General features: G+C 40.5%; 1 protein-coding gene across 4 annotated transcripts in view; it reads left to right on the forward strand.

Moving 5' to 3' along the window:
• The window catches only part of ttc28 (tetratricopeptide repeat domain 28), a 199,615-nt gene that overhangs the window by 114,371 nt on the left and 58,022 nt on the right, over positions 1-27,222 (forward strand). For all 4 annotated transcript variants that reach the window (XM_058411492.1, XM_058411493.1, XM_058411494.1 and 1 more), the window contains 3 exons: positions 2,402-2,549; positions 7,821-8,093; positions 11,997-12,127. In XM_058411492.1, coding sequence (XP_058267475.1) covers positions 2,402-2,549; positions 7,821-8,093; positions 11,997-12,127 — 552 coding nt within the window. The remainder of the gene's footprint in view (positions 1-2,401; positions 2,550-7,820; positions 8,094-11,996; positions 12,128-27,222) is intronic.

A 27,222-nucleotide genomic window follows, 5' to 3' on the forward strand; every position in this document is an offset into this window, starting at 1 on the left:
TGTGAATCATTGCTCTGGCACCCTGCAGATGTCTGCCAATTAGCATAAGCTGGCTTCTGAGAATGACAAAAAATGCATTTCCTGTCTAATGCTCTACCAAAGTGATTTTTCTGAAAGCCTGTTGTGTAAAAACTTTGATCATTGGTCCAATAAAATGTCAAAAGCAGATGAAATGTAATTGCGTGATGTGAACGTGCAGTATGTTTTTGATTATTATTATTTAATTTATTTTATTTTTTCTTCCCACACCCACACACACACACACACACTCTGAGGCAATTAACAGTGAGCAGCGCATGATGGCCTGCAAGGTTCTGTAATAACACAGTTAGGCTAAAGGTTAATGCGTGGAATTCAATCTGCCTCTCAGTCCATTTCAATGATACAGTCCAAAAAAAAGAAAAAAGAGAGAGAGAGATGATGTCTCTGTAATCAAAGGGTCACGCCCCCTCCTGTGCGTCATGAAATTAATTATAGCCGGTCTCTATAAATTCATTGTGTCACTTTCCACAGCTCTCCACTCCCTCATAAAAAAATAAAAAATTCCAGGGATGTTATGTATGAGACTTGAACAAGCTTCCTACCGAGGCTGCCCCACACGGCCGTGTGTGTGTGTGTGTGTGTGTATATAGGTGTGTATGTGTGTGTGTGTATCCATCCCAGACTGCAGAGACGGAGAGCCCTGTAGTCAAACATTAGCGGCATAATGAAACAAGCCTCAGAGTGAAAATTAAGTCATTATGTATAAGACAATCCCTCCCAGGACCATGGAAACAGAGCTGCATACAGAGTGCTGATTAGCACTGATGGCAGTTAAAGGGATACTTCAGTCAAACGCTGCCATACTGACTGACTACATTAGCCTTCATTCATTATTAGAATTGTTTGCATGAGCTACCTCTTTAGCTAATGGAGGATTAGAAAGACGATAGAACAGTTGCACCAGCAGACCATAGACACCAGACATAGATACCAGATTTCTTCCTTTAGGGGTTTTAATATTAAGAGGATTCTTCATTCATACATCCTCCTGAGTAACATCTCTCTCTCTCTCTCTCACACTCACACACACACACAGCAATACGGTAATAAGCACCGTGATTAGTTACTATTATAATCCTCACTGAGGTGGACTGATGGACAGATTTACACATAGCTTCACATGCCTAATTGTGTTATTCCACTTGTACCTAAAAGCCATTTCAGACGGTTACAGTTGTTGGATTAATAAAAGAAAATTTTATCTTTTTAACAGTATATAGTTACATTTTATCACTTGTGCTACAGCAGCTTTAATCTCAGTTGTTCTCTCTCTTGACTCTGTGTGTCTATTCTGAAGATTCTCCCTAGACAGAAACCTAGTGTCTGTTCCAAATTCCTGACCCTGAAGACTAATGTTAAATGTTATAATAAATGTGTCTAAAGCTTAATAAAGTCACTACATCAACAACCGGTTAAATAACTTCAGATGATGAGGCTCATCCTTTATACCAAATCCCGGAGCTATTGCTATAGGAACGACAATATATCAGAGTGAGCATGTTAATATAACCCTATCGCTGAGTTAGGTTATGAAAATGAATCCACACCTTCAGATTTAAGCATTCACCAGTGGCAGGGAATAAAAAAATGTTCGTTTATCGCAGCATGACATTTAGTGCACTTCACAGATGGGAGTCTGGCTCGTTTCATTATCACCAAACGACTAAGCAACATTTTTACAGCGTATGTTCCGAAAGGACAAATATACACGTGTGAGCTTTTTCTGAACGCCATATAAACATTGTCGAACTTTTACACCCAAGCTTTCCTTTTTAACCTCCAGATTCTGTCTCTTCTAATACCATCTCCTTCTTTTCATCCTATTTGTCCATATACGATGCAAGCGTTCACCCTCGACTGTTCAAAATATTACACAAACTGGTTTGAGGCTTGCTGGTGGAATTCTCCAGTGCTGAAATTCTTGAGTGCCCAGATGTTCTGATTGAAGCTTTTTCTGCAGCTAATCATGTTCCTGCACCGCCACCGGAGCTCTGTTTGAGCTGGATCAGTTTTAGCAGAGAAGCTTTGCTAATGTCATTTGTAAAGGATTTGACTGTCTGATTCAAGAAGGATGAAGTATCTGTGTAATTTGCTCAAATTATCATAGATCACAGCTCAGATGTTCATCAGCCATCCGACGCCTTGGTTCGGCTTTTTGTACTATTCTGTAATGTTACTGTATAACATTCACAGTATTGTTATTTTAAGATTTACATGAAGTACCACAGTGTATTGGTCAGTGATTATCTGGTGATTGCAGTGTTGTACAATTGTGTCTGATAGACCATGAATCTGACATCCTCTTTCGTTTGTGTGTGTGTGTGTGTGTGTGTGTGTGTTTTTCTCTCTTCCTTTACAGGCATACTTCCGACAGGGTGTTGCCCTCCAGTACTTGGGCCGGCATGCAGATGCTCTGGCCGCCTTCGCCTCCGGTCTCGCTCAGGACCCCAAGAGTCTGCAGCTGCTCGTCGGCATGGTGGAGGCCGCCATGAAGTCACCACTTCGAGGTGTGTGTTTTTGGAGTCCTATTAAGAGTGCACAAATTAGCATCCATTACGTGAAGAAATTCAGCCAGCTGTCACATAAATGACGTACTCCATTGTAGCACTAATGGGCTTTTTGATGCTTTTGAGTGTTGGGTTATTGGTGCTTGGGTAACTGGTACAAGCAAAATGTCTGTTCTGGGTATTTTTTAAAATTTCTAGTCATTAATTTAAGTCATTTAATATTGTAGCTTCACAGTGGTGTGGTGCTGGACCTGTAACACACTCCCAAGCTCACCACCTGCTGCACTACACACATCAGCTGATTTTTACTAGCCGCATTAATAAGAATCCATGAACTATAGACATACAGAGAGAAAATAAAGACACTTTAGTTTAAAAGCGATTCAAAGACAGAACACCACAGCTCATAGGAGAAATGTTGCCTAATATCCTTTTCATATTTTGACAACATGATACAAATTCATGTGACACGATATGATACCCATGTTGAGATGTTTTGGCTATGTTTTTTTTAATTAAGATGAATTGATGTAAATTCTTTACTGCTCCTAAGTTATTTTACAATTTTCTATAAACTTCAAATTTCAAATTCAAATTTTATTCGTCACATACAAAATCACACACGGTACGACATGTAGTGAGATGCTTATTACGCCTGTCCTACATTTGAAGAAGAGTATAAAGTATAAAGTCAAGTGTGTGGACAAGAAAAGTATAGGGATATAGGTAATAAAAATATAAATGGAAAAATAGGAAGAATAAAAACTTAGTAGAAATTAAAGACATGATAAATTATAAAAAACACCAATAGTTATGTAAAGCCGATTGTGTATCGGATATACATATACAAATATACGTGTATATAAAAAAATATAAATATATAAAAATGTGTACAAAATATAAACATAGTATAAATATAATATATAACACACAGTATATTATATATAATACAATAGTAAAATAATACAATAGTATAATATTATAATATCTATAACTATAATATGATAATGTAATATAATGTAATATTTATAAAAATATATAAATAAATAATATATATATATGTATAAACATCTATAATATATAGTATATACATGTATGTAGATAGAAAAAGTCAAATATAAATATAAATGACAATAAATAATACAGTTTGTAAAGTGTCGGTGCAGTATGCACACAAAGATGTCCAGTGAGTGTGGTTATTGTGTGTGCAGAGTAGTGCAGGGTATACAAGTAGTGCAATTTGTGTGTGCAACAATCAGCTGAGGTAGAATGTAATGTTCATGTCTGGGGTAAGTCTAGAAAGTCCAGGTACTAGGTCTTCTGGTTGAGGGCCCAAATGGCCTGCGGGAAGAAGCTCCTCCTCATTTGTTTGTTTGTTTATTTATTTTAAATAATGCATACATTTTTGTCGACATAAATATACAGCATATTTTCTTTGTAAAATAAGTATTAAGTCAATATTAAAGAGTTTTTTGTTGGGGAATTGTAGCTAAACCTATATATCATGATGCATGCAGTAATTTGTCTCATAGACTTCATAATCATGATGAATCATGATATTTTTGATATAGTTTGCTATTTTCAGGCAAGCAAAACACAGCAATGAGCTTTTACCTTCCTGTTGTGCTAGCTAATACGTGTATGATTTGTGATATATGAACAGGATATTCAGCTATATTGCACCAGCAGTTATTCTTCAGATGTTGAACCAATTTGTATTCATTTAAAAAAAAAAAAAAAGCCTTTGGGAGTCAACCTGTTGTACATGCAGACCATCACCTGTGTGCACCCTCTGAATGCATACGCTGATCTCTGTGGAGCTTGGCGCAGCCTGTTTGCTTATCCTGTGGATTTTTTTGCGATTGTGAAATCTCAGCCTCGCAAAAAAAAAAAAAAGTCGCAGCAGCAGAGTCGCTGTTTACTGAGGATGAGGCCTCGGAATGAGAAGAGCTGTCTGGTGGAGATATGTTTCTACAGCTGCCTGTTTACTGGATGAAATCTGTGTATGTGTGTGTGTGTGTCTGTGTGTTTGCATATATCACATTTCCTGCCTGCTCTATGTTGGTGTGTGTGTATGTGTATTTGTGTGTGTCTGAGAGACAATAATGGACACAGAGACAGAAAATATACATCTGTGGCCTCTGACTAAACAGCCAGTTTTATTTGGAGGTAAATCAGTGACACATAAGCTGCCTCAGTCTTGGGAACGTGCCCAAAATGAAGCTGTTTTACTCCTAATGACACCTGTTATTTCCCTTGCTGTCCCAAAGTGCATGGGTTAAACATACAAACACACACACACACACACGGAAAGAGCCAGAGAGAGAGTGTGTGTGCGTGTGTATGACTGGAGAGATTATGTAGAGCAGTTCTTCATAATCAGCCCCACAGAGAGAGATGATCTCTACTACTGCATTGACACTATTATTCTGCTCCTCTCTCCTCTCCCTCTGTGTCTTTGTCTTTTACCATTTCTCTCCCATGTCTTTCTTTTTTCCCTGTTTATCTCTTTTTTTTGTCATCTCATTGCCAGAGGTTTGTTCCTCTCCTCTGCTTCTTTATCAGTTTGAGCTCTTGCTCTCTCATGTGAGGATTTGCATGCAGGGGATTACCTTCAGTCTAATTGAATTGAATTGAGACCGAATTGAATCGTAGCGTTCTTCATCAAGCGTGCCATCCAAACCCACTTGCTGGTGCCAAGCCCTACGAGAAAACAGCTCCAAACTTCTGAGCAGGCTGTCTGAGCCGAGCTACTCACCCCAGAAGCGCTTTTTCCTCTCTGAGTTTACGTTCAGTCCCAGACAAGGGATAAACACGTGCACACTAATGCGTCCAGTCTTCAGACAAATGAAAGGGTTTGGAAAACAAACGCAAAAAACCATCAGTTTGGTTCGGATTACGCTCCGTGCCCGGCGAGTGTCTAATCACATGACACATGGCAGCAATGGAAAGGCCTGCAGGTCGCCTGAACGGTAATTCAAAGAGAAGGGAAGGAAATAATGCGAGGTGGGCGGCATTGTCACTCGCTGTCATTACAGCTTTATTTAGCCGCTTTCCTACGGGGATCCAGACAGTCACGTCAAAGCTCCCGTTTGACATGGCATGCACTCGGTGAGCGGTGGGAGGGAAGGGGGGAGGGAGAGTGTGAGTGAGCAAGAGCGAGAAAAATAGGCACCCAGAGGCTCGTCATTAAATCCTGGCCGTGCCATCGCTCCATTGCGACAGGCCGCATAAGCATTTCTCCTTTCTTGTTTATCATGCCGCACTTTGTGGTTAACTAGATTTGCAGCCCGTTCGTTCGCGCACACACACACACACACACACACACACTGGTACACCACTCGCCAAAGAGGTTTTTTTCCGTGGTTTTATTTTAGCAACTGGTAATGCTGTCAAGATAAATGAAGTGTGTGTCTGTGTGTGTGTGGCAATGCAGATCATTAAAGGAATCCTGACTCCATTCCAAAGAGTCAGCTAACTTTAATTACTAAAGCGAATTACAGCAGTGACTCTAATTACTATGCAAGGAAATACAATTGTGGTGAATATTTCAGCAGGTAACCTTGATACAGATCGTGGCGATAATTAGGACAAACGTGTTACCTTAATAAAGCTGAATAAAACACTCACGATCGATTAACTGCGTTCAGTCTGCACCAGCTTTACCCAGACTACTGTTCTTTCTGTGCCACTTAAAATATCCTTGGCTTTTACTCAACTTTTTGTCTTGGAAGTCCAGTGAAGTTTTTTTTTTCTTGACAGAACAGACAAATCACATCAAGCTGCAAGCAATTCAATCCTGCTAACTCCTAAATTCATGCACAATGAACAGCCCCAAAACATTTCCCAGAACTGTTAAAGTCATACCTCTACTCTACTTTTTATTATTTCTACACAGACTGGACAAAATTCTGCACTTATCTCTTAACATCACTACCATAAATCTGGGATTGCTCTTCTGACCTGATTACTATGTACTGTACATGCTTCAGAACGTGTGTTTTTTGTTCGAGTTGCGAGTGTGTTTGTGCACAAAGTGCTGTCACATCTAGCATTGCAGTGTGTATGTGTGTGTGTGTGTGTGTAAGAGGATTACAGGTGTGTAATGGTGCGTGTAACATATTTGACATCCAGCGATGGACAAGTTTCCTCTCACTACAGAGCTGCTATTGTTGATTTAATGGAGCAGACAGGAGCATGCATGCATTCAAGCACACAAACACACACTGATGGTTTTCCATTTCACTGAACTAACTGAAACTGCAGCTAAACGCTTCTCTGCTGCAATTTACCATCATAACATAACATCACCAATCACTCAAATTATATATAAATATATATATATATATATATATATATGTATATAATTTTCCTTATTTTCTTATTGTGGCTTTTTCATTCCTACAAAGCAGTTAATGCAAAGTAAGCAGAACTGTAATTGCACACACTGCTATTGACTCCCAGAATCACATACGCATCCCATCTTCAGCACACACACACACACACACACACACAGAGAGAAAGTAGAGCGGGACAGCTGGAAAGCTCTTTCCTGCTAGATAGTACAAGCTGATAAGGAAGGGCAGCTAAAACCGGAGTGTCATAACTCCCAGCGGGCAGCACGGGGACACACGGCCGTGGCATGAGCTGATTTATGACACCGTGCACTTTCACACCTTACCTGCGTTTCCGCCCCTCCGGCGGAGGTCACCTCTACACATATGCTGGCCTTCTGTCTCCGGTCTGCCCTTCCACTGAGCGTGTGATTGTGTATCACAGAAAGACATCAGAAAGACATCTTATTGTAGTAAGAGGAGGGGAAAAAATGATATGAGACAAAGCCATGGAGGAAAATGTTAAAGGCAGGTGTGATAAATTACTGTCTATGAAGAACCCAGCATTTTATTCATGCTGGAATATACAGACATTTATTTGAATTATAATTGCACCTTTTTTTTTTACGTTGGATTTGCATTTAATCTGGTAACGTATCTCAGGGGATACATATACTTCAAAAATAACATTAAGAACAACATGTGAACTAGTTTTTTCTTCAGCGTTTAAAGACAATGTTCCTACCTGATCTTATATTATTTTTTATTTTCACTGTATGTTTACTTACCAAATTCTCAGTATCTATCCACGCTGACTAAACAATCTGAACCTGAGTCATGTGACCCACTTGCCTGTTTAAAGGTTAAGTCATGGGAACTAGGCCGCACATTATGACGTGTCTCAGTCTCTTTTCTTTTCTGCTGTCCGAACCCTCAGAGTCTTTGGAGCCGACCTATCAGCAGCTGCAGAAAATGAAGCTGGACAAGAGTCCATTCGTGGTGGTATCCGTGATCGGCCAGGAGCTGCTGAGCGCTGGCCACCACAGTGCCTCGGTGGTGGTTTTGGAAGCGGCACTGAAGATCGGCACGTGCAGCCTCAAATTGCGAGGCTCGGTCTTCTCCGCCCTCAGCAGCGCTTACTGGTCATTGGGCAACACAGAGAAAAGCACCGCCTACATGCAACAAGACTTGGAGGTGGCCAAGACTTTAGGTGAGTGAGCGCTATAGATTTAACCAATCAACCTTCTTCTCTGCTTCATCTCCATTCATGATGGATGTTAAAAATAGTATTAGTGCTAAAACTGGTGATAAAACACCTCATCAACATGAGCTAACACTGTTACATTTGGTGTTTTATTAAAGAGAGATGTCTGTTTGAAGAAGTCCATGGGAAAGTTTTTATTCTGAATATTGCAGCTAGTATTTAGGGAAGGGAGAAGGCTGTGTTGTGGAGTTGTGCAGTTCCTCTCCCTGGGTTTCCTCCCACCTCGCACCTGCTATGCTAAATCACACCATGACGCTGACCAGAATAATGCGATTACTTACAAGACATAATGAAATTTACAGTGCATCAAATGCAGCCTTGATGAAAGCCAAAATATTCATCTGGAAAGGTTTCTAGTACTAGGCTTATATTTTTTTTTTGTTTTTTGTTATGTTAACATATGCACTCTGCATTTCTTTCTGCACTGCGTCGAAATGAACTCTTTCAGTCTTTAATCATAAAAGCCTACATTAACAGAATTCCAGAGGTTAATTAAGTATCCGATAATTATGCAAATTAAGGTAGTAGACGACTTTAATGGATGTTAATCATTATCACCACAACCGTAATGGAAATGACTTCACATTCAGAGATGTGGTAAAAGAAACATGGACACGTGTGACAAATTCTTTTCTTTATAAAGCCGTGCAGAAAAACGTCAGTCAGAGATTACAGCCAGGTTTCTGCTGCCATGTTGGAGTGAAGATTGGAGCATTGGGCTGTGAGCGTAGGCAGATAATACTGGAAGTCAGGGGATGTACACGAGTGTAGTGACATAGACAGTATATGCGGGTAAAATGAAGACAAGTCAAACATAACAGACAGAAAGAGCAGTCTTATATTTTTTTTCCTCCTCCAAATAAAAATGACAGATGAGCATGTGAATGCAGAACGACTTGAGTAAATGTTTTGAACTCGATGATAATATAACCCACACCCCCTGGAAGCCCCCATCTGTTAGTATAACCTCTCACATCATTTTGATTGTATTGCATTAGAGAAGTGACTCCATCATTTTCTGTGAACTTTTTTTTCAGATTAAAGCAATTAGAGTTCGTTAATGTCTGTTCAATTTAGCTAACATCTGTTAACTGTGGTTATTAGGGGTGCCAACATTTTTTTTTGTCGTTCCATTAAAAAAAGGCACAATGTGACAGATTTAATATTTGGATAATTGTATAAAAAGTTTATTGTTTCAGTTTGCTCTTTTTGGGTTTTACAGTGACCACTAGGTGCTTTGGGAAAAAATAGAGCTGCTTGTCTGATTTAGTTAAGAAGTGCACACTACTTTAACACCGGCTGTAAATAAACCTAGAATAACAAGTAAGAAAGTGAACTAGCCAAGATCATGTAGTGAACATGCAGCCAGCACCAAACACTAACTTTGATCTTGTACAGGAAGAAACTGCATGACTGAGTAGAGTTTACAACAGAATAAGAAACTTATTTATGATCTCACACTACATCGAGGTGCACATCCGGAAGGATTGATCAGGAGTTCTTAGAGGAGATGGAGACGCAGTTCAGCTTGATACACGATGACATGCTGATATACACGAGTGCAATCTGAGGATGTGTTGCTGTCAAATATGGTAGGAGATGCTGTGAGAAAATCTTTTAACAGGTTTTCGTTCAGTCTTAAGATGAACACCTGAAGGACGAGGAAATTCTTTTGCTTGCTGCTGTACAGACACACAGCATGATTAAAGCTTGATTATTTAAACAAGGTTAAGCTCAGAAATGAACGTCGGCCTTGAGAGACACCGTGTGATGATGAGGGAAAAAAACCTATTGCTGAATTAATGTAGCTTTGACATTGTCTGTAATAATAAGGGCCATAATGAGGACCTTGAGCAGACAGTTTGCGTCATCGTTGAGTTTATTAATCTGACCCCAAAGCCTATTTAAACGAACATTCTGCCAAACCTTCTACATGCTACATTAAAGTGAGGGTTTGTTTTCCAGTTTAGTAAATAAAGTTTTAATAGCTACAACACCTTTTAACGTTTTTTGTAGAAAAAGTCCCAGCTCAAATCATGCACCCGGCTAAACTCTTCTCATGAGCACTCTTTGTTGAGACATGAAAGCTTTTGCTGTTTGATCACGGCTCTTTCCTTCCTCTTGTAAGCGCTCAGCTGTGCCAGCGTGCACTTGAGCGAGCCATGGTTCAGTTCACACATTTAACACGTTGCACAACAGCTCTGAAGTGGAGATTTGGAGTGAGTAGGCAGTGTCACGGAAGATGCTCTTTTTCGTTCCGCTTTTCTCACTCGAGAGGCTTAGGCGGCCGAGAGGTCAGTCCAGTAGAATCTTCAGCTCCTCCTGGTGTGATCCTCAGACACTTCCAGGCTGGCTGTGGGATATCACTTCTGCAGCAGGTTCTGGGTCTGCCTCGAGTCCAAATCCAGTGCGACAGCTCTACCACAAGAAGACCCGAGAGGCTTTATGTTGAACCACATCAGCCGGTATCTTCTGGATTGCTGAAAAACAAAATAAACCCTTTTTAAGAACCAAATTCCTGCTGCCTTGTATTATACTCAGAACTTTCTCTCTTTAGTGCTTACCCACAGCTCGGGACTGTGAGGTGAGGATAGAGTCAGAAAGATAGATTTTACCAGTTAACATGAACCTTTGTCTAGTCCTTATCATCTCCTGATAAAGTCTTTAATCCAGCACATCAAGTTCGGCTTGTTGTTTTATCACAGAGTTCTTGGCGAACGTTTCAAGTATTTGAGTCTGGCTAGCATCCTTATTTTCTCTGGACGTCTTTAACTGCAATGTGGCATGTTTTCCTAGCAGGAAACGTACACAGTGGCGTTGGGGTGAATTTGATTCAGGGAACTTTCTCTAGTATTTGAACCTGTATCTTTTATTCTGACAAGTTTCAACATTTCCGCCACAGAGATACTCCAGTTTCCTGTCATTTTTACATGCCAGTTATGTAATATTAATAAGAGTCAAGGTTTGGAAATTTATTTATTTATTTATTTTAAATAGACATACATTAAACAACTAAAAGTAGAACCCTAGATCTCTGAATATGTGTTTGGGTAAATAAATAGTAATAGTTTGTACATGATTATTACTATCATTAATAATACAGAGGTGTTTTTTTCTTCCAAATTTCCCATAAAGTAGGGAATACAAGTGTGTGTGTGTGTGTGTGTGTGTGTGTGTGTGTGTGTGAGTGCTAGCCAGAGATTCTTACTCCACTGCCATGATGTCATCGGTATGTTATCTTCTAGCAGGGGCCCCTGGATGGAGCTCTCCGTGTTCACGTTTTGTACTCACCTCGGTACTTAGTGCCATTACTCTAATCCTCTTCTGAAGGATGAAAGCACTCAAAGCATTTTGGTGTCGTCCCGCTCGCATCATATCATTCACAGCCGATTCGTCTCACCAGCTGCCAGCCTTTCATAAGACGTGACAGATGTGGGAAACACTCCGCTTGGGAAGATATTGGCTGTAACAGCAATCTCTTGTCCAGTTTTAATCTTGAAAGCTTACAGAAATATCAGGCAGATTAAATCAGCATTACAGCACTGCTGTCGAAAAAAAGTCAGCAAAAAAAACAAGTTACTCATTCATAGATTTTTCTATTTTCTTTTTTTTTTTTTTTGCTCCTTCAGTGTGTATCAGCAAAAATATCCCTATAAGATTTTCACACTCAAGTAGAAACAGAGTGCTGACGTGTGTGTGCGTGTGTGTGTGAGAGAGAGAGAGAGTGATGATTTGTCATTCTGAAAAGAGTCATTGAATGTCATGTCTTTGAGCTGGCAGTTGAGGAAGTGTGTGAGCACAGCCAGGCGTGTGTGTTTGTCTGAACTGCTGACTCGTCGTCTCTTGCAGGTGACCAGGCAGGTGAGTGCAGGGCTCATGGGAACCTCGGCTCGGCCTTCTTCTCCAAGAGCAATTATCGTGAGGCCCTGACCAATCACAGGAACCAGCTTGTCCTGGCCATGAAGCTGAAGGACAGAGAGGTAAACTTGTGTGTGTGTGTTTGTATACTTCTATGTCTGTTTTATGTAAAATTGCACACTGTTTTAGTAAATGTCACAAAAATGTTATTCCTTAATGATTTCCTTATAGAAATGTGAATAAATCCAATTTACTGAAAGCATAGTGACTGTAAATCTGTTCCTGGTTAACAGATGAAACAGAAGGGTTAAGAGCATCTGTGTGTTAACATTTTAATGAATTGATTTGAACAGTCGAGAGAGAGAGAGAGAGAGAGAGAGAGAGAGAGAGAGTATGGATATATTACAGAATAATTTTTAGTTTTACTCAAAAATTCCACAAACAACTAAAAAAGACCTGGCCTCTGACTTCCAGACTAATTGCTATGAAGCGCTATGAAACAAGTCATATTTGATTTTATCAGCCAGCCATGGCTTTCTACTGAGAAAGTGATAAATGTTATTGTCAGCGTTCTTGTTCAGGTTGGTTGGCTGTTACTGCACTCGTTCTCAGTCTGGTGCTGTGTCTTCTCTCCACTCCACTGCACTCCACTGCACAGCCAGAACATGTATTAATACCCCAAATCCTGCAATAAAGTCGTCTCTCGTAATGGCGCTTTTTTTACTGATTAGTCTGCAATTAGCCTAAAATCAGCAGAACATCTTGTGTATGTGTGTGTGTGTGTGTGTGTGTGTGTGTGTTTCCGCAAGCTTAGGCGACACGTACGAAGATAAGTACAGTGCTAATCAAGTCGCCTTGTGAACAGTAATAATCTCCTGGTGAAATTGCTGACGAATGCGCTCGGCGATGAAGAGCTCTCAACAAGATGTAAAAAAATCTTCGCTGTGAAGAAATTTCTTTTTATTTAGGCGATCCGTACAAACTCAATATGGGAAATAATGCGAATTTTATTTTATATTTAATTTAGTCATTCATCAACACATGGATTTGTACATCACACCAAAACAATGCGATTTTAACCCTGCGTTAGATTGACTAGGTGTTATAACAAGAAAAAAAAAATTCTTCCATATTTCATACGTTTCCCCATGCTGAATAAAAACATAAAAATTTGCGCTTATGCCATGAATAAAGCTTTATGAGTTTTTCAGGGTTTTTCCACCTCCCCCCTTCCCCTCTACATGTCCTTCACTGTGTGTGCGGCATGGTGACCCCCTCCCTCCAGCTCTCGAGAGCTTCACGTTCTCTGCACGAGCGCCAGGCCACGTTTACACGTACTAGACCATTTTGGCAGAAACGAATGCCTCCCCCATCACACCCGTACTGCCACTACGGCTGCATTGCATGCTGGGTAGTGGAGGGTGTCAGAATCACATCGCTTCTGGCTGGATAGTGGCAGAATGGATGGAGCTAACGAGGTAGATATAGCTTATTTGGCAGGAAATGTATGTGTGTGTGTGTGTGTGTGTGTGTGTGTGAAGTAGATAAACTGCAGCCCTGATCTGCTCCAGTTCTTCATTAGTCACTTCAGAAGGTCATTGTGATGCTCATGGTAACCTTTTTTTCCCCTCCTGTCCTTTATCACCATGTCCCAGTAGGCATCTCAGTGTATAGACTGGTAATCTGTCAATAAGGAGCTGAGTTAAGGTGTTTGTGAGGTGCAGGAGTAGCGGATGACAGAACTGAGTATTGGCGTGTAAAGTGCTCATAAGTGATGGCACCTCCTTTTATTCTGAGGTAAAGCCTGTGACAGATGACTCCACCATGTCCTGCTCATTTGTAGGCATGTGTTTGGTAGGGATCGTCTGTCCTGAAAACTAAAAGAAATAAAATGGATGGCTCTAGCTCTGTCTTTTATAAAGCACTGACACTGGAGACTCCTTCCAAAAATGGAAGAGCAGTTGCTTTAAAACTAGAAGATATTAGATCGATTTATATTAATGTAAACATGTCAAAGCTGTTCCAGAAAATGAATCAACCTTCCGGCCAATCAGAATCCAGAATCCAGCTGCATTGTGGTCCAAATTGAATTAATTAAGGATGTCCTAAATTCTGACCACGATTAAAATAGAGTTAGACTGTAAAGAAGACTGGACTGTCATCAGCCTTTAATGAAGATTTGTTGTGTTACATTCACACACCGCAGTTTATGACTGAATTACTGAACCTTACATTTTATTTATTTATTTCTTGCTTTCTCATAGGAGAAGCGATTATGGCGTGTTCAGTTCAATCTTTCATGACTATACCTTTAGCTTGTTTTATATCTCGCAGGCTCGAGAGGGAGAATCAGAGCTCCACATTCAGTGTTTCCACATTCAATGTCATGAATAATAAATTCACACTGTGCTCCAAGAAGGACGCGAGTTGTTTTGGCTTCGCCGGTCTAGTGGTGCTGCTGAAAGAAAACGATAAAAAAATTATTGTGCTGGACTGAATGACAGATAAAGAGAGAGGCCACTGGGATAACGTGATGGATCATGGAATTCACTCGCTTGTTGAGAGTCTCAGCTTAGAACTGATTTAAAGGTGAAATGAAAGAGCATTAAATAATGCAGATTGTATTCGTACTGTAAGGAGCAGGTGGTGGTGGACTGCTAATGGATGCCTGTTATTGGATTTTTAAATAAGTGATTAAAAAGATTTGCTCTTCATTAGAAGCTGTTGTAATGGATAGGATGTTTTAGTGGACCTGGAAGTTTTTGTTCTGATTTTTCTTCTTCATCTTTTTATGTGGGGTCAGAGCACAAGTGCTGGAGCTGAATTGGTTTTGTTTTGGACTTGTTTCATCTGTGAAATGAATAATGTCACCCAAGCCAAGGCAAAATATTGTGAATATGACAAACACATTCAATATGAAACAAACAGGATTGCAGACTGCAAAGACTAAGTGGAATTTCTAGTGTTTTTACTGTATGGTGATGCGAATCAGGTGAGCCAGGTAAAGCTGGAAGCGGGTTAGTCCTCAGATGATGGGCGCTCTGGTGCTGTGCAGTGAGAGCAGGCATGTTTCTGTGATGGTCAATTAAGGATGGGCAGACTGACTGATCATAGCACTGTATGACCCAGAGTTTGTGTTTTGCGTCGTAACTCAGAGACTGTGGGGTACAAAGTTTCTTGGTTCAAAGCAAAACATCTCATGAAGCATTAAAGCTCCACCAACTTAAATCTAAAGTTTATTGGAAATATGTAAACCAGCTCTGAGAAAGACACGTCTTTGTGTATTATGCACATCCATATGCATTGTGTGTGTGTGTGTGTGTGTTTGATTATTGGCACACACCTCCTGATGGGCGAGGCTCCTGTAAGCAGTACCTGTCTAATGGCATCATCTGCTTCGCAGCACCTGGTCTCATTTCATAAACACTTCTGGCCCGTGTCTCTCTAATTACTGCAGCTCACAATCATACTCCAATTCCCTTTTTACACACCTGCAGCATGTAAAGGACAAACACACACACACAGACACACACACCAGCCTTTTGCAATAAAACCTATCATTTCTCATGATGTTGAATGAGATTTTGGATAAAGACAGTCAGGTATATGGTCCTGTGTGTGTGTGTGAGAGAGAGAATGAGAGATAGAGATTTTGCACGTTAACTAAAAAATTTTCCCCATTGCTGCAGCTTATTGAATATTGGTTCATTAAGTATAATATGTGGCTGCATCATTAATTAAACTTAGAGCTTTGAATGAGCATAATGGAATCTGGTCATAAATATTGATGCATTGAGAATTTTTACAGTGAAATGAGGCTCGCAGTCTGTGTCAATAAAGCCATGAAAATTAAAAGCCGTGTGTGTGAGAGAGAGAGAGTGTGTGTGTGTGGCTAGCGGATCTATTTACCAAAGCAGAGCGCTTCATCACCCTGTCTTTGTATCCCAAGCCCGCAACGTCGTCTTATTTCATTTTTTTTTTTCCTTTCAAGAGAAATCTCTGATATCTTCTGTCATGCTTCCCGCATTACACAATAAAGATCAACACACACTGCTGTATACATCCACAGATTTCTCCTGCACTACCCTCCCCTCCCCTCCTCACCCCGGTCTGAACACAGAATATTCACAGTGTATGCTTCTGGCTAATAAAAACACAGGCCTCAGGAAAAAAAAAAAAAAGAAAAACATTAAAATTTTATGGCGTTAGACACTTATGCTCCAAATGGTAAAGATAAAGCTCTGGAGGGTGGAAAAGCTGGGAGGAAGTAAGCCGTATGGACTCAGACAACCCTGCTCTGCACCCCTTGGCATGTATATCAGTAATGGTTTCGATGAAGCGAGGTTTGCAGTTTATAGGATATACTGAGAGAGAGAGAGGCCACCGGAATAACATGATGGATCGTATCATTCCCGTCCTTCATTCAAAGCTTTGTCTCGTCTTAAGCCCTGATTTAAAGCAGAGATGAAAGAGCATGAAATAAGGCAGATCCTACTTTATTGCGGAATTCTCTTCAGCCTCCGCAATGACAATGAAGGACGTAAACGCAGCCAGCACCGAAACAACATCCTCCGCGTGTTTGTCTGCATCGTTTCTTTAAGCGTGCAGCTGTTGCACGGCGTGAAACCCGCCAGTTGCGCTCGCCAGTAATTTGCGTGACGCAGAGCACGTTTTAATCTCATTTCAATGGCATATTTTCATGTATTCATTAGACACAGAGATATCGGATGTGATGGCAGCTGTAATTGGTTTGGTTTTGTCTAGTTAGAATGTGCTCATTGTCTCAGAGCCTTGGCCTCTTTGTGACTTGCAGTCACTGTCACTCGCCCAATTAAAGTAAATCCGGAAAGACACGCTTCATTTGGGGCCTTTTACCAAACTCTCATCCTGTTCTGGCGCAGGCGTGATGGGAGAAATTGTTGTACTTGGTCATCTTTCACTGTACAGAGGTGTTTAAATTTGCTTAAAGATTCTTCCGTGTGCATTTCACTGGAGACATCTCAAAGTCTGTGTTTACCTTCTGTGCATCTGAGCATGTGTGAGTGTGTGTATGTTCTAGAGGTCATTAGTAGCCTTGTGTGTGTGCGCACATGTGTGTGTTAGTGTATTTGTCCCAGAGGTCATTAGTAGCCATGGTTTGTGTGTGTGTGTGTGTGTGTGTGTGTGCTGTTTTACATCATCCCCACAAGAGTAAACTGTGAAACCTCTGACATTACAGAAACTTTGCTTGACTTACACTTAATATAATTTAAGTATATATTATGTATATTTTTTAATGTAGTCCAGCATTTTTTCAGCTTAATCTCCATATCTGTAGGTTTGTGTGATTGACATGACGAGAATCTCACACTTCCCTTTTAATGAATGTTTAAGTGGGGATGTTGTTGGGGCAGTCAGTAAAAGTCTAGGCAAAACCCAGAAAAAAAAACACTTTAATGTATTTTTCATTCAAAAGTATTTATAAATGGACTGCTTTTGTAGACGGAAGCAGTTGTGTTTGTGATACCTACGCAGCAAAGGATATCCTTACATTTCTGTCTGATCGTTCCTGGAAACCACAACATACCACCTCTGGGAACGTCTAATCAAAGACCGGAAAGATTTTATTTGTTCAGTGTTGGACAGTTGGATGAAATTCAAATGCAATTCATGGTAAAATATTCTCTAATGCCCATCTCATCCTACTGTTAAATCATACTGTTTACTGTGTTTTTGACTTATTACCTCTAAACCTGAGCATGTTACCCATATCGGAGTCTTCCACAAACTTTGGACGCACAGAATTGTCTAGAAAGCCTCTGTATTCTGTAATGTTACAATTTCCCTTCGCTGGAACTAAGAAGCTCAAACCTGTTTCAGCATGACGATGCTCCTGTGCACAAAGCAAACTCTATAGAGACATGACTTAACAATGTTGAAGTAGAAGAACATGCCTTTACAGATTCATGACCTTAAAACACGATCATTCGCTCCGCATATATTTAATATTGTCACAGGTTTTACACCAGATGCCCTTCCTGACACAAACCTCCCATTTTACCAAAGCTTGGGCTCAGCACTGAGTTGTTAACCCCTCAACGGCTGGGTTGGTTCCCTGTCTGGGAATTAAACCGGGTCTGCGTCGCTGAGACTGCAGGATCCTGACAACACTACCATTAAATTCTGTATTGATGAACTGGTTTTTAAATCAATGAAACTGTGGCTAATGTCTCATCAGCCACATTAACGCTACAAATTTTTAAATAGCTCATGTTATCACTTATACTCGGCTGCTTTGTAAATGTAGCCGTGTACACAATATGCAAGCGATCATGATGAGGCTCACACACTATACACTACACACTCTTTCATCTGGAGTTAAAACGGGTGAAGCATGAATGATCCCGATTCCTGCTTTCTCAAAAGAAAAGTCTTAACATTTATTGGATTTATGCATTTAGAACACTGCATGTGTAAATATGCACATATTCTTAGTACATTTTACAAAACAGACATGGTATGTTTCACTATAGACCCCACACATTTCTTATAATAAATTAACTAGATGCATCGTAACTTCGCTCTCCAAGGCCCACCATTTTAAACAAACTCCAAAAAAAACCACCATCTCAGACGTTTCTCAAGAGGCATGATGCTGTGTTTTTCAGCCAGTGTCCAAGATATGGGCAAGTAAAATTCTTCCAATGTATGGCACTCAAAAGTCTAGATTGTAATAGACAGTGGTAGCTTTCTCAAATAAAGAAAAAAAACCCCTGAAATGTGAGAGCTGTCTGTCGTGTCTGTCTGCACTGTTTATGGAAACATAACTGCATGGATTGCCGTTTCTGCAAGAGAACTTGAGGCATATTGAAATGAAAAGCAGTTATTTATGTACTATGCTCCCTCAGGAAACCTGTTGTTTTTGTTTTTACGCTGTTCCTAATGACCATTTGTGTCTAAGATACCAAATCCTTTCTTATAGAAGCAGTGCTTACATTTTTGCCCTCGCTCTCTCACACTAATCCGTAGAGGATATACCAGGATTCAGGGATCTGATGCACATTAGAGCAGATGAATTTGATTTGATTGAATTTCTCAGTGTTGTTCTTGCTGCTTGTGGTGAATCGACTAGAATATCAAACACACTTGAAAATACTGAAACATAAACCATCATCTTTGTCCGTTACGTTGCTTAGCAAATCAAAGCAGACTGTTAACAGTTAAACACTACACCACGTGCTTGAAGAACAGTTTTTTAAATTATTTATAAATGTTATTAATAATAAATGATTGAATGCCGGGTTTTATATTATTATATTCGTTTTGTTGAAGCTTTCCATCAAGCCGAGAGACTCCGATAAAATCACTATTGCACACATCCTATCAGGTTTTATTGCCTTATTGTCTGGACTTGCACTTAATTTGATGTTATCCGTGTCCTGGATATATACACTCTGCCTCATGTTACATATTCATGACCTGTGAAATCAACTTCGCCGTCAATCTTTCTCCACTGACAGGAGCGAGTGCTGGTGGGGATTTTCACCGGTGTTCTTGTCAAGGAGTCAGGTCATTTGGGACACACCCACACAGTAACTTGGCAAAAGTGGATCCAAGCAAGAGAACATACTTAGCACTGTTTTCTCGTTATTATTAACAAGTAATCAGATTTTTTTTCTCGCCAGTGTGTTGTACTGACCAGCTTAAAATTAATAAACACACAGAGCTCCGTGGGAAACTGGCAGCGTGACGGTAATACGTGTGTGTCCTGATCTCTGCAGTGTATTCGCGTATATCCTTTGTGAAGTCCAGTTGTACAAGCAAGTATTCGTAGGTGTGGGACAGCAGACAAACAGAGATTACAGCCCCAACACACAAGCGAATGTGCTGTTGTCAGTGAGATTAATGGCTGCTGAGGTATTGACTGTTTGCTGTTCCTCTCTCTCTCTCTCTCTCTCTCTCTCTCTCTCTCCCCCCCTCTCTCCCTCTCCTCTGTGGGATAGCACCACTTGAGCGCTGAAATAGAAAACTGAAATTGTTCACAAGTAAAAGGCAGTCATTTTTTGCACCATAAAGCCACATATGGATGTCAGGGTTTTTTTTTTTCCACCCCCGCCATATACACAACATAAGAAGACTATACGGTAGAGAAGCCGTGACTGTGTAACAGATACGCCCCGACAGAGCAGGAAAGTGTGCAATAACTCAAGCCATATGGGTTCAGGTTTGTCCTCCTAAATATTTATTATTTTCCCATTTTTTTCAGATCATTCTTCTAGAATAAAATGAATGTCTCTAAAACGTTCTCCAGTAAACATAAAGACAGCGTCGTAGTGCTGTTACGAACATCATCTTTTCTTTCATTTCATTTCTGAAAGACTTTTTATTGAATGCGTCCTTTCAGATCCTCACTTTGATATACAAAAAAATAAAAAATAAAAAACTAATTGGCATAATACTTAGCCCTGAGCTTTGCTGACAGCTACACATTTTCTGTCCTTTTTATAGCTTTCCAGAAGGCTGTTTCCTTACGTCAGACACAGGCACCGAGTGTAATCAGTGGAAGTGGTGTTTAAAGCAGTAGTAAGGCTAAATGATACGTCGTCTTTTACTACGATTACCAGATCTTTCCCCAAACCAGCAGATTGAAGTGCAGAGACAGAGCTGTTTGATTACATGTACATCATACTGTGAAGCAGTATGTTTGAGTTTTTTGTATATTTTTTTCACAGGCACAGGGTTCTTCTTGAAATCTCCTACCAATGAATACAGGATGTTTATGGCCAAACGTTTGTGATCGCCTGACCATAACGCTCGCATGTGCTTTGTGATCATCCCATGCCAGGATTAGTCTCCTTTTTGTGGTTCTAATAACTTCCACTCTCTCTACAGGGAGGGCTACTAGATTTTTCAGCATTGTTGAGATTTGTGCACCACTTTTTGTGACACTCATGTTCTCACGTGAATGGACGAGGGATTCGACTGAATTCAGTTCAGTTCAATTTTTTTTTGTATAGAACTTTTAACAGTGGACATTGTCTCATTGTCTTTACAGAAACAGAAACTTTCAGAATAAAAATCAGTTTCAAATGAAATGTTTATTTATCCCTAATGAGCAAGCCCAAGCCTGAGGCAGCGGTGGTAAGGAAAAACTCCCTGAGACAATATGAGGAAGAAACCAAACAGCTGAATGTGTGTTGTGCTGATGTCACATGACACATCCCAAATCTGCTGTCATTTTGAAAAATTGCAAGAATATCGCAGAGTTTGCTTGAAAATGTGCTCAATTTTGCTTTCCTTTTGTCATGCAATGGCAACACCAAGAAATCCTTCAGGGACTGCTGTGAGGATCCTGTGTGACTGGATGTCTACAATAATTACAGCAATATAGACTCTGGTCTGTCTGCTAATGGAAATAATTTATACACTTATAAGAGCGTTATTTTGTGCTTTGTGTTGCTAAGTCCTGAAATACCTCTCTAAAACATACACTCTCTCTCTCTCTCTCTCACGCTCTCTCTCTCTCTCTCTCCTCTGCTGAAATGGAGCATGTGGTTAGCTGTCATGCTGCTTTCCTGCTTGGATGGTGTTTTGAATCAGTTTCTCCTCCATGCGACACACTGACGTCCTCTCCACAACCTTTATATAAGGCTTGTTATTCAATTCCTATGAAGCACAAATCCCAGTAATATCCTCGCCTCCTTCCTGAATTTAGTGTTTTAAGATTTTTAATATATATATATTTTTTTTGCTGGCTTTGATTTGGACTGTAAATTTAACCCATTGGCTTGTCAGTTTGTCTGCTTGTATTGGTTTTCACCTGTTTCTCACAAGAGTACACTCAACAATGCAAAGCGTTTGCAGTAGTGCAGTATTTCATAGTCCTATCTCCAGACAGCGAGATACCAAGTGAGACAGACAGACACCAGCAAAGAGACAGACAGCTGGAGAGGGCCAGAGACTGAAAGCAACAGTAGGGGAGTGAAATACAAGAAGTGAGATGGAGAGAGAAACCAGCAGAGGGGAAAACACACATATACATACACACACACACACACACAGAAGGAAGCATGCAGTGTACAGAGACACAAACAGATCTATATTAATGATCGAGATACTCTCAAATGTGAGATTGCATTCATGTACAGGATGTGTGTTTAACTCAGAAAATCAGATTTGACTAAGAATTTTTTCTGAGCTCAGATTCATTCTATAAAAATCTATACAAATACTTAAGATGTAGCTGTTGTGTTAAACCTTTAAGATTCTGTAATCGAATAATAACTCATATGCAGTGTATGTGAAAATACAGGATGTTTATGGTCAAATGTTTGTGAACGCCTGACCATAACACTCGCATGTGCTTTGTAATCATCCCATGCCAGGTTTAGTCTCCTTTTGTGGTTCTAATAATCTCCACTCTCTCTACAGGGAAGACTACTAGATTTTGGAGCATTGTTGAGATTTGTGCTTATTCAGCTACAAGAGCTTTAATGAGGTCAGGCGCATAGTTGACGTTCCAGCTCATCCCGAAGGTGTTCAGTGGGGTTGAGGTCAGGGCTGTGTGCAAGTTCTTCCACTACAACCTTGGCATACCATGTTGTTAATGGAGTTTTCTTTGTGCACAGGAGCATTGTCGTGCTGGAATATGTGTGTGTCTCTTAGTTCCAATGAAGGGAAGTTGTAACGCTACAGCACACAGACATTCTATTCATTTGTGTGCTTCCAACTTTGCAGGAACAGTTTGGAGTGTGTGATGGTCAGGTGTTCACATACTTTTTGTCATATAATGTGTAGTTATTATGTTTTTATATTGCTGCAGGAACTCTTACTGCCTAAGTGCCTCACACCTGGGGGATGGGGGTTTGGATGTTCTTCCTGTACTTTGTGGGTTCTCCAATTTTCTTCTCCAGTTTCCTCCCCAGTATGTGTTGTCGGCTGATTGGCATCTAAAAACTGTCCATAGTGTGTGAACGTGTGTGTGTGTATGAATACGATTGTGCCCTGTGATGGACTGGCACCTGGTCCAGAGTGGCCACGAGTTCCCTGGAATGGTCTCCAGGCTCCCAGTGGACCTGTGTAGGATAAACCAAACAGAAAAATGATGCATGGATTACTGTTATGGAGAATATAGACTTCTGAATTTGGCTCCTCTTTTTTTTTTTACGTTATTGTAAATCGAGACTACAATTGTAAACACTGTCGTGTATCTGTGCCAAATCCTTTCTGGAGTGCAAGTTGTCTGATTGTGTGGTAATGTTGTGTACACTACACTACAGCGTTCCCTGAGTTTGTCATTTCTACTTTGGACTCTTGAGTCACTCTAAACTTTTAACCTACAAGGTTTGATTTCTTCAACGTGGCCTTCCACGTTTTTGTGTATATGTTGTCTGTAATAGCACAGTGTAACCATGGTAGTGTGGAAAAGGATTATAGTAGCGGTGGTAAGAGGAGGATGTGGCGGACTTTTCCAGGTTGAATGTCTTTAGAAGATGTGGACATGTTTCTTTGTTATAATATTAAGCAATTACCCTTCAACACCGGTTGTAATGGTTTAAAATGAAAAGTTTGATGGTACAGTGGGATACCAAAGTCAGAAATACTGTATATGTCCCATACGAAACCAGTCATTTATAACTTTCTAACCCTACTATACAGTATCAACCCCATGCATGAAGTATCAAACATTCAGTACAGCACCCACTGAAGCCACTTAATCATTTTGACAAATCAGTAGTGAGGCTTTAAATCAGTTGGACTTTTTGGTGTTTTTTAGCCTTAATAGGTTTCTCTGCTCAGCGTGTTATGAGGTGTTGCGTTGCTCTGGTGCAGCTAACTGGCTGATCCTCCACAAACGCTGTTCAGCCACACTGGAGTGGCAGGGCACGGAGTCATTTAAAGGGCCGGAATTGCATCCCGCGGCCCACTCCGATCAATGCCACGCCTGTCAGAAAGATGAATGGGGGGTTTGGGAAGTCCATTTCAATGCAGGGAGAGGAGGGAGAGGGAGCATAAGGTAGATTGTGTATGTGTGTATGTGTGTGTGTGTGTGATGTGAGTACATGGTCATTTTGTATATGTGTGTAGTGTAGCCACTCTCTTATAGACTCCTGGCCCCTGGGGCAGGCTGTTAGAGCTTAATATGCGAAACACATTTGGGGTCATTCCACAGCTGAGCTGATTTAGCCTGAGCTACCTGCTGTAGTTTTCCCACAAAACCTCTACAGTTCTTAAGCCAAATGCTAACCTTATTGCATTAGACAACAGTTTCTGCAGCTGTACAGCTTGCAAGTTGACGTCATCCTCAGATCCTGCCTTATCAGATTGCTGCAAATTCCTTTGCACATCCAGGTCTGGCAAGTCGACTCGGTGAAGTACTGAATCCCATCCTAGTGCAAATAAGTGTCAGGTTTGTTATATTACTGCTTTACTCCGTGATATTAAAACACTGTTATAAGCTTATCTGAGCTAGAGCTGTCTGATTTATTTAATTGCATTAAAATTTTAATTACTTCACAGATTTGGTATTCAAATGTATTATAATAGCCTGTAATTTTATACTGTCACAGACAGAAGAAACATTGGCAGTAGAGCTATGCTTTGGTCTACAAATCCCAGCGATTGTGTTGGCTTTTTAAGCAAATAATACCACAAGACTTTATCATAATTTTATTATGCACTTTTAATATGTTAGCCAATTCTTAAATGGCTTTTTGCTTACTGTATATGTGTACGATATAGGGTATAAGGTAATGAGGTTCTACAGCCTTCATAGTATGGCTAAAAGTATGTGGAATCCTGACTGTCACACCTTTTTGACCATCCCATTCTAGATTTAGTGTCCCTTTGTTGTTATAATATTCTCTACTCTTCTGGGAAGGATTTTCTCTGTGGCGAATGTGTTCATTCAGAGCATCATTGAGGCCAGGCATTGATGTTGGGTGAAGCACAGTCAGCATTCCAGCTCATCCCAAAGGTGTTCAGTGGGGTTGAGGTCAGGAATCTGTGAAGGACACTCGAGTTCTTCCACTTTAACCTTGGCAAGTCATGTCTTAATGGAGTTTGCTTTGTGCACACAGGCATTGTCATGCTGGAAAAGGTTTAAGCCTCTTATTTTCAGTGAAGGGAAATCTTACTGCTACAGCATACAGAAACTTCCTAGACAACTTTAGGCAGCAGTTTGGGGAAGACTTACACATGGGTGTGATGGTGAGATGTCCATTTGGTGTATGTGGCCAATTAAACTCCATTTAAGATTCTGTCTCAAAAAATGTGATGCCAGTAAGTTGCCAGTTTCTGCCAGTTTTTCTGTGTTGTACTATCACTTTTAGGACTGAATTGTTTTCAGTGTTTTTTTTATAAACATTTGATCAGACACATGATCTACATGTACGATTTAACCAAAACTTTAATGTTACTTATTCACATTAAGCAACATGTGGCCATATGTTTAGAAAATGGGCTTTAATAGACTTAAATTAGGTGACTAACAATAGACCGTGGAATTTTAATGTTTAATTAGGAGGGTTTTTTTTCTAATATATGCAGTAATTGTTCTGAACACTTGAAAAGCATCTGATCTCAACATTGGTGGTTTGTGCACAGGCATCAAGAGCAGTCTTTTTGAGGGTTCAGGCAGAGACAGGACCTGTAATTATTCTGTCAATGTGTTTGTTTCCACGCTGGTTCTAGAGAATTGGGACGTCAGAGATTGCAAAGGTTGCCATTTCTCCTCAGAATTTACCAGATGCTCAGGCTCTGCTCTTTTTGCCCTCTGGGCTCTCTGGAGCTTCAGGATTAATGGAACTTTGGGCACAGCAGGATTAACTCATAAGTCAGTCAGAGTTTGGATGTTTTGTCGAGTCTGTTTGGATGTCCAGAGAGGTCAGTTTAGACCTTGGGCAATGACTAGAGGTAACTCGGTTATTGAGTTCCTGTTATATGATCAACACCATGACTTCACTGCCTGTGGGTTCCTTGATAATCACTTCATTAGCAATCAATAGGCTGATCTTTATCTTTGTGTTTTTCAAGCTAAAAGAATCGCAGCATCTCACACCTGTAAAGAACCTTCACACCTTGCTGCTTTGCACATGCATGCTGGCTTAGCATATGGTGTGTATTTGTGTATGTGCTTATGTTTTGTTCCAAAAACAGAGTTCTAGCAGGCCACCTCCCAGAGAATGGAATCAGCTCTTTTTCTCCATTCCTAAGGGTGGAAATATGAGCTTGTGGGCCTCTGTACTGTTTTAAATCCAGCCTTCCGCTGATGAACCTGCTAAAAGACTTGGTCCTCCTATTGCACATATGTTTATGGCCTGACTCTTGCCTCCTCTAAGGGGTTTTCTGTTTCTCTTCTACTTTCTTTCGAACTGAGCCAGCAATTGGCACTGACCTTCATGAAGTTCAGTCATAGTTAATCTGCAGGATGAGGGCTCATGGCGCAGTGAGTCATGCCATTAATAAGGAGATCTTAAGGAGACAGTGCAGTTTGGGGAGAGACACTGTGAGTTTTTCACGCAACCGCAGACCAGAGAAGCACAGCTTTCTGTGGAAAAGGTCAGTGCATCGTTAGAGTTGCAAGCTACACTTCTGTAGAGTTGTGCTCTATAAAACATGAGGCTCCATCCCAGGGGAGGATTTGCATTCTTGCACGCTGAGGAAACACTGTTACACAAGGCGTCCTCTGCTGACGCACAGCCAAAGAACACAGCAGCTGAGGGTCCATTCTGCTCCTGCCAGGCTTTCTGTGCTGACTAGGCCTTCTCTCTTTCACTATAATTCAGTATTTCTCTTCACGTTTTTATCTCTTATTTTAATTTCGATCCTTGCCTTTCTCTTTCTTTTTTAAACAGTGTTTAAAATGACCTCTAATCTCCCAATTTCCTGCTCTCTTGTAATAGAGGGCAAAGAATCGTCTGCATCTCCTTACCCGAGTCCTTCTACTCAATGATTCTTACTCTGCACAGTGAATGAAACTTTATTCTTACCACTTCAACCTCTCATAAAATGAAGAATCCGTTAAGAATCAGAGCCAGCACTGAGACCTGCAAAGATGATGAATGCCGTACGCTCAGACAAGGACTAGATTGGGAGCTCACTAGATGTCTTCCCTTCTCCTTCGCTCTTCACGTGGAGGCCAGCCGTCTGCCTCTCTGCTATCCAAATTGATAAAAAACGCTAGCAGGGGATAAAAAGAGAAATGGATTACCGAAGGCCCGAAAGCAGACATCCACAC

Source organism: Hemibagrus wyckioides, linkage group LG16, assembly GCF_019097595.1.
Source record: "Hemibagrus wyckioides isolate EC202008001 linkage group LG16, SWU_Hwy_1.0, whole genome shotgun sequence".
Lineage (NCBI taxonomy): Eukaryota > Metazoa > Chordata > Actinopteri > Siluriformes > Bagridae > Hemibagrus > Hemibagrus wyckioides.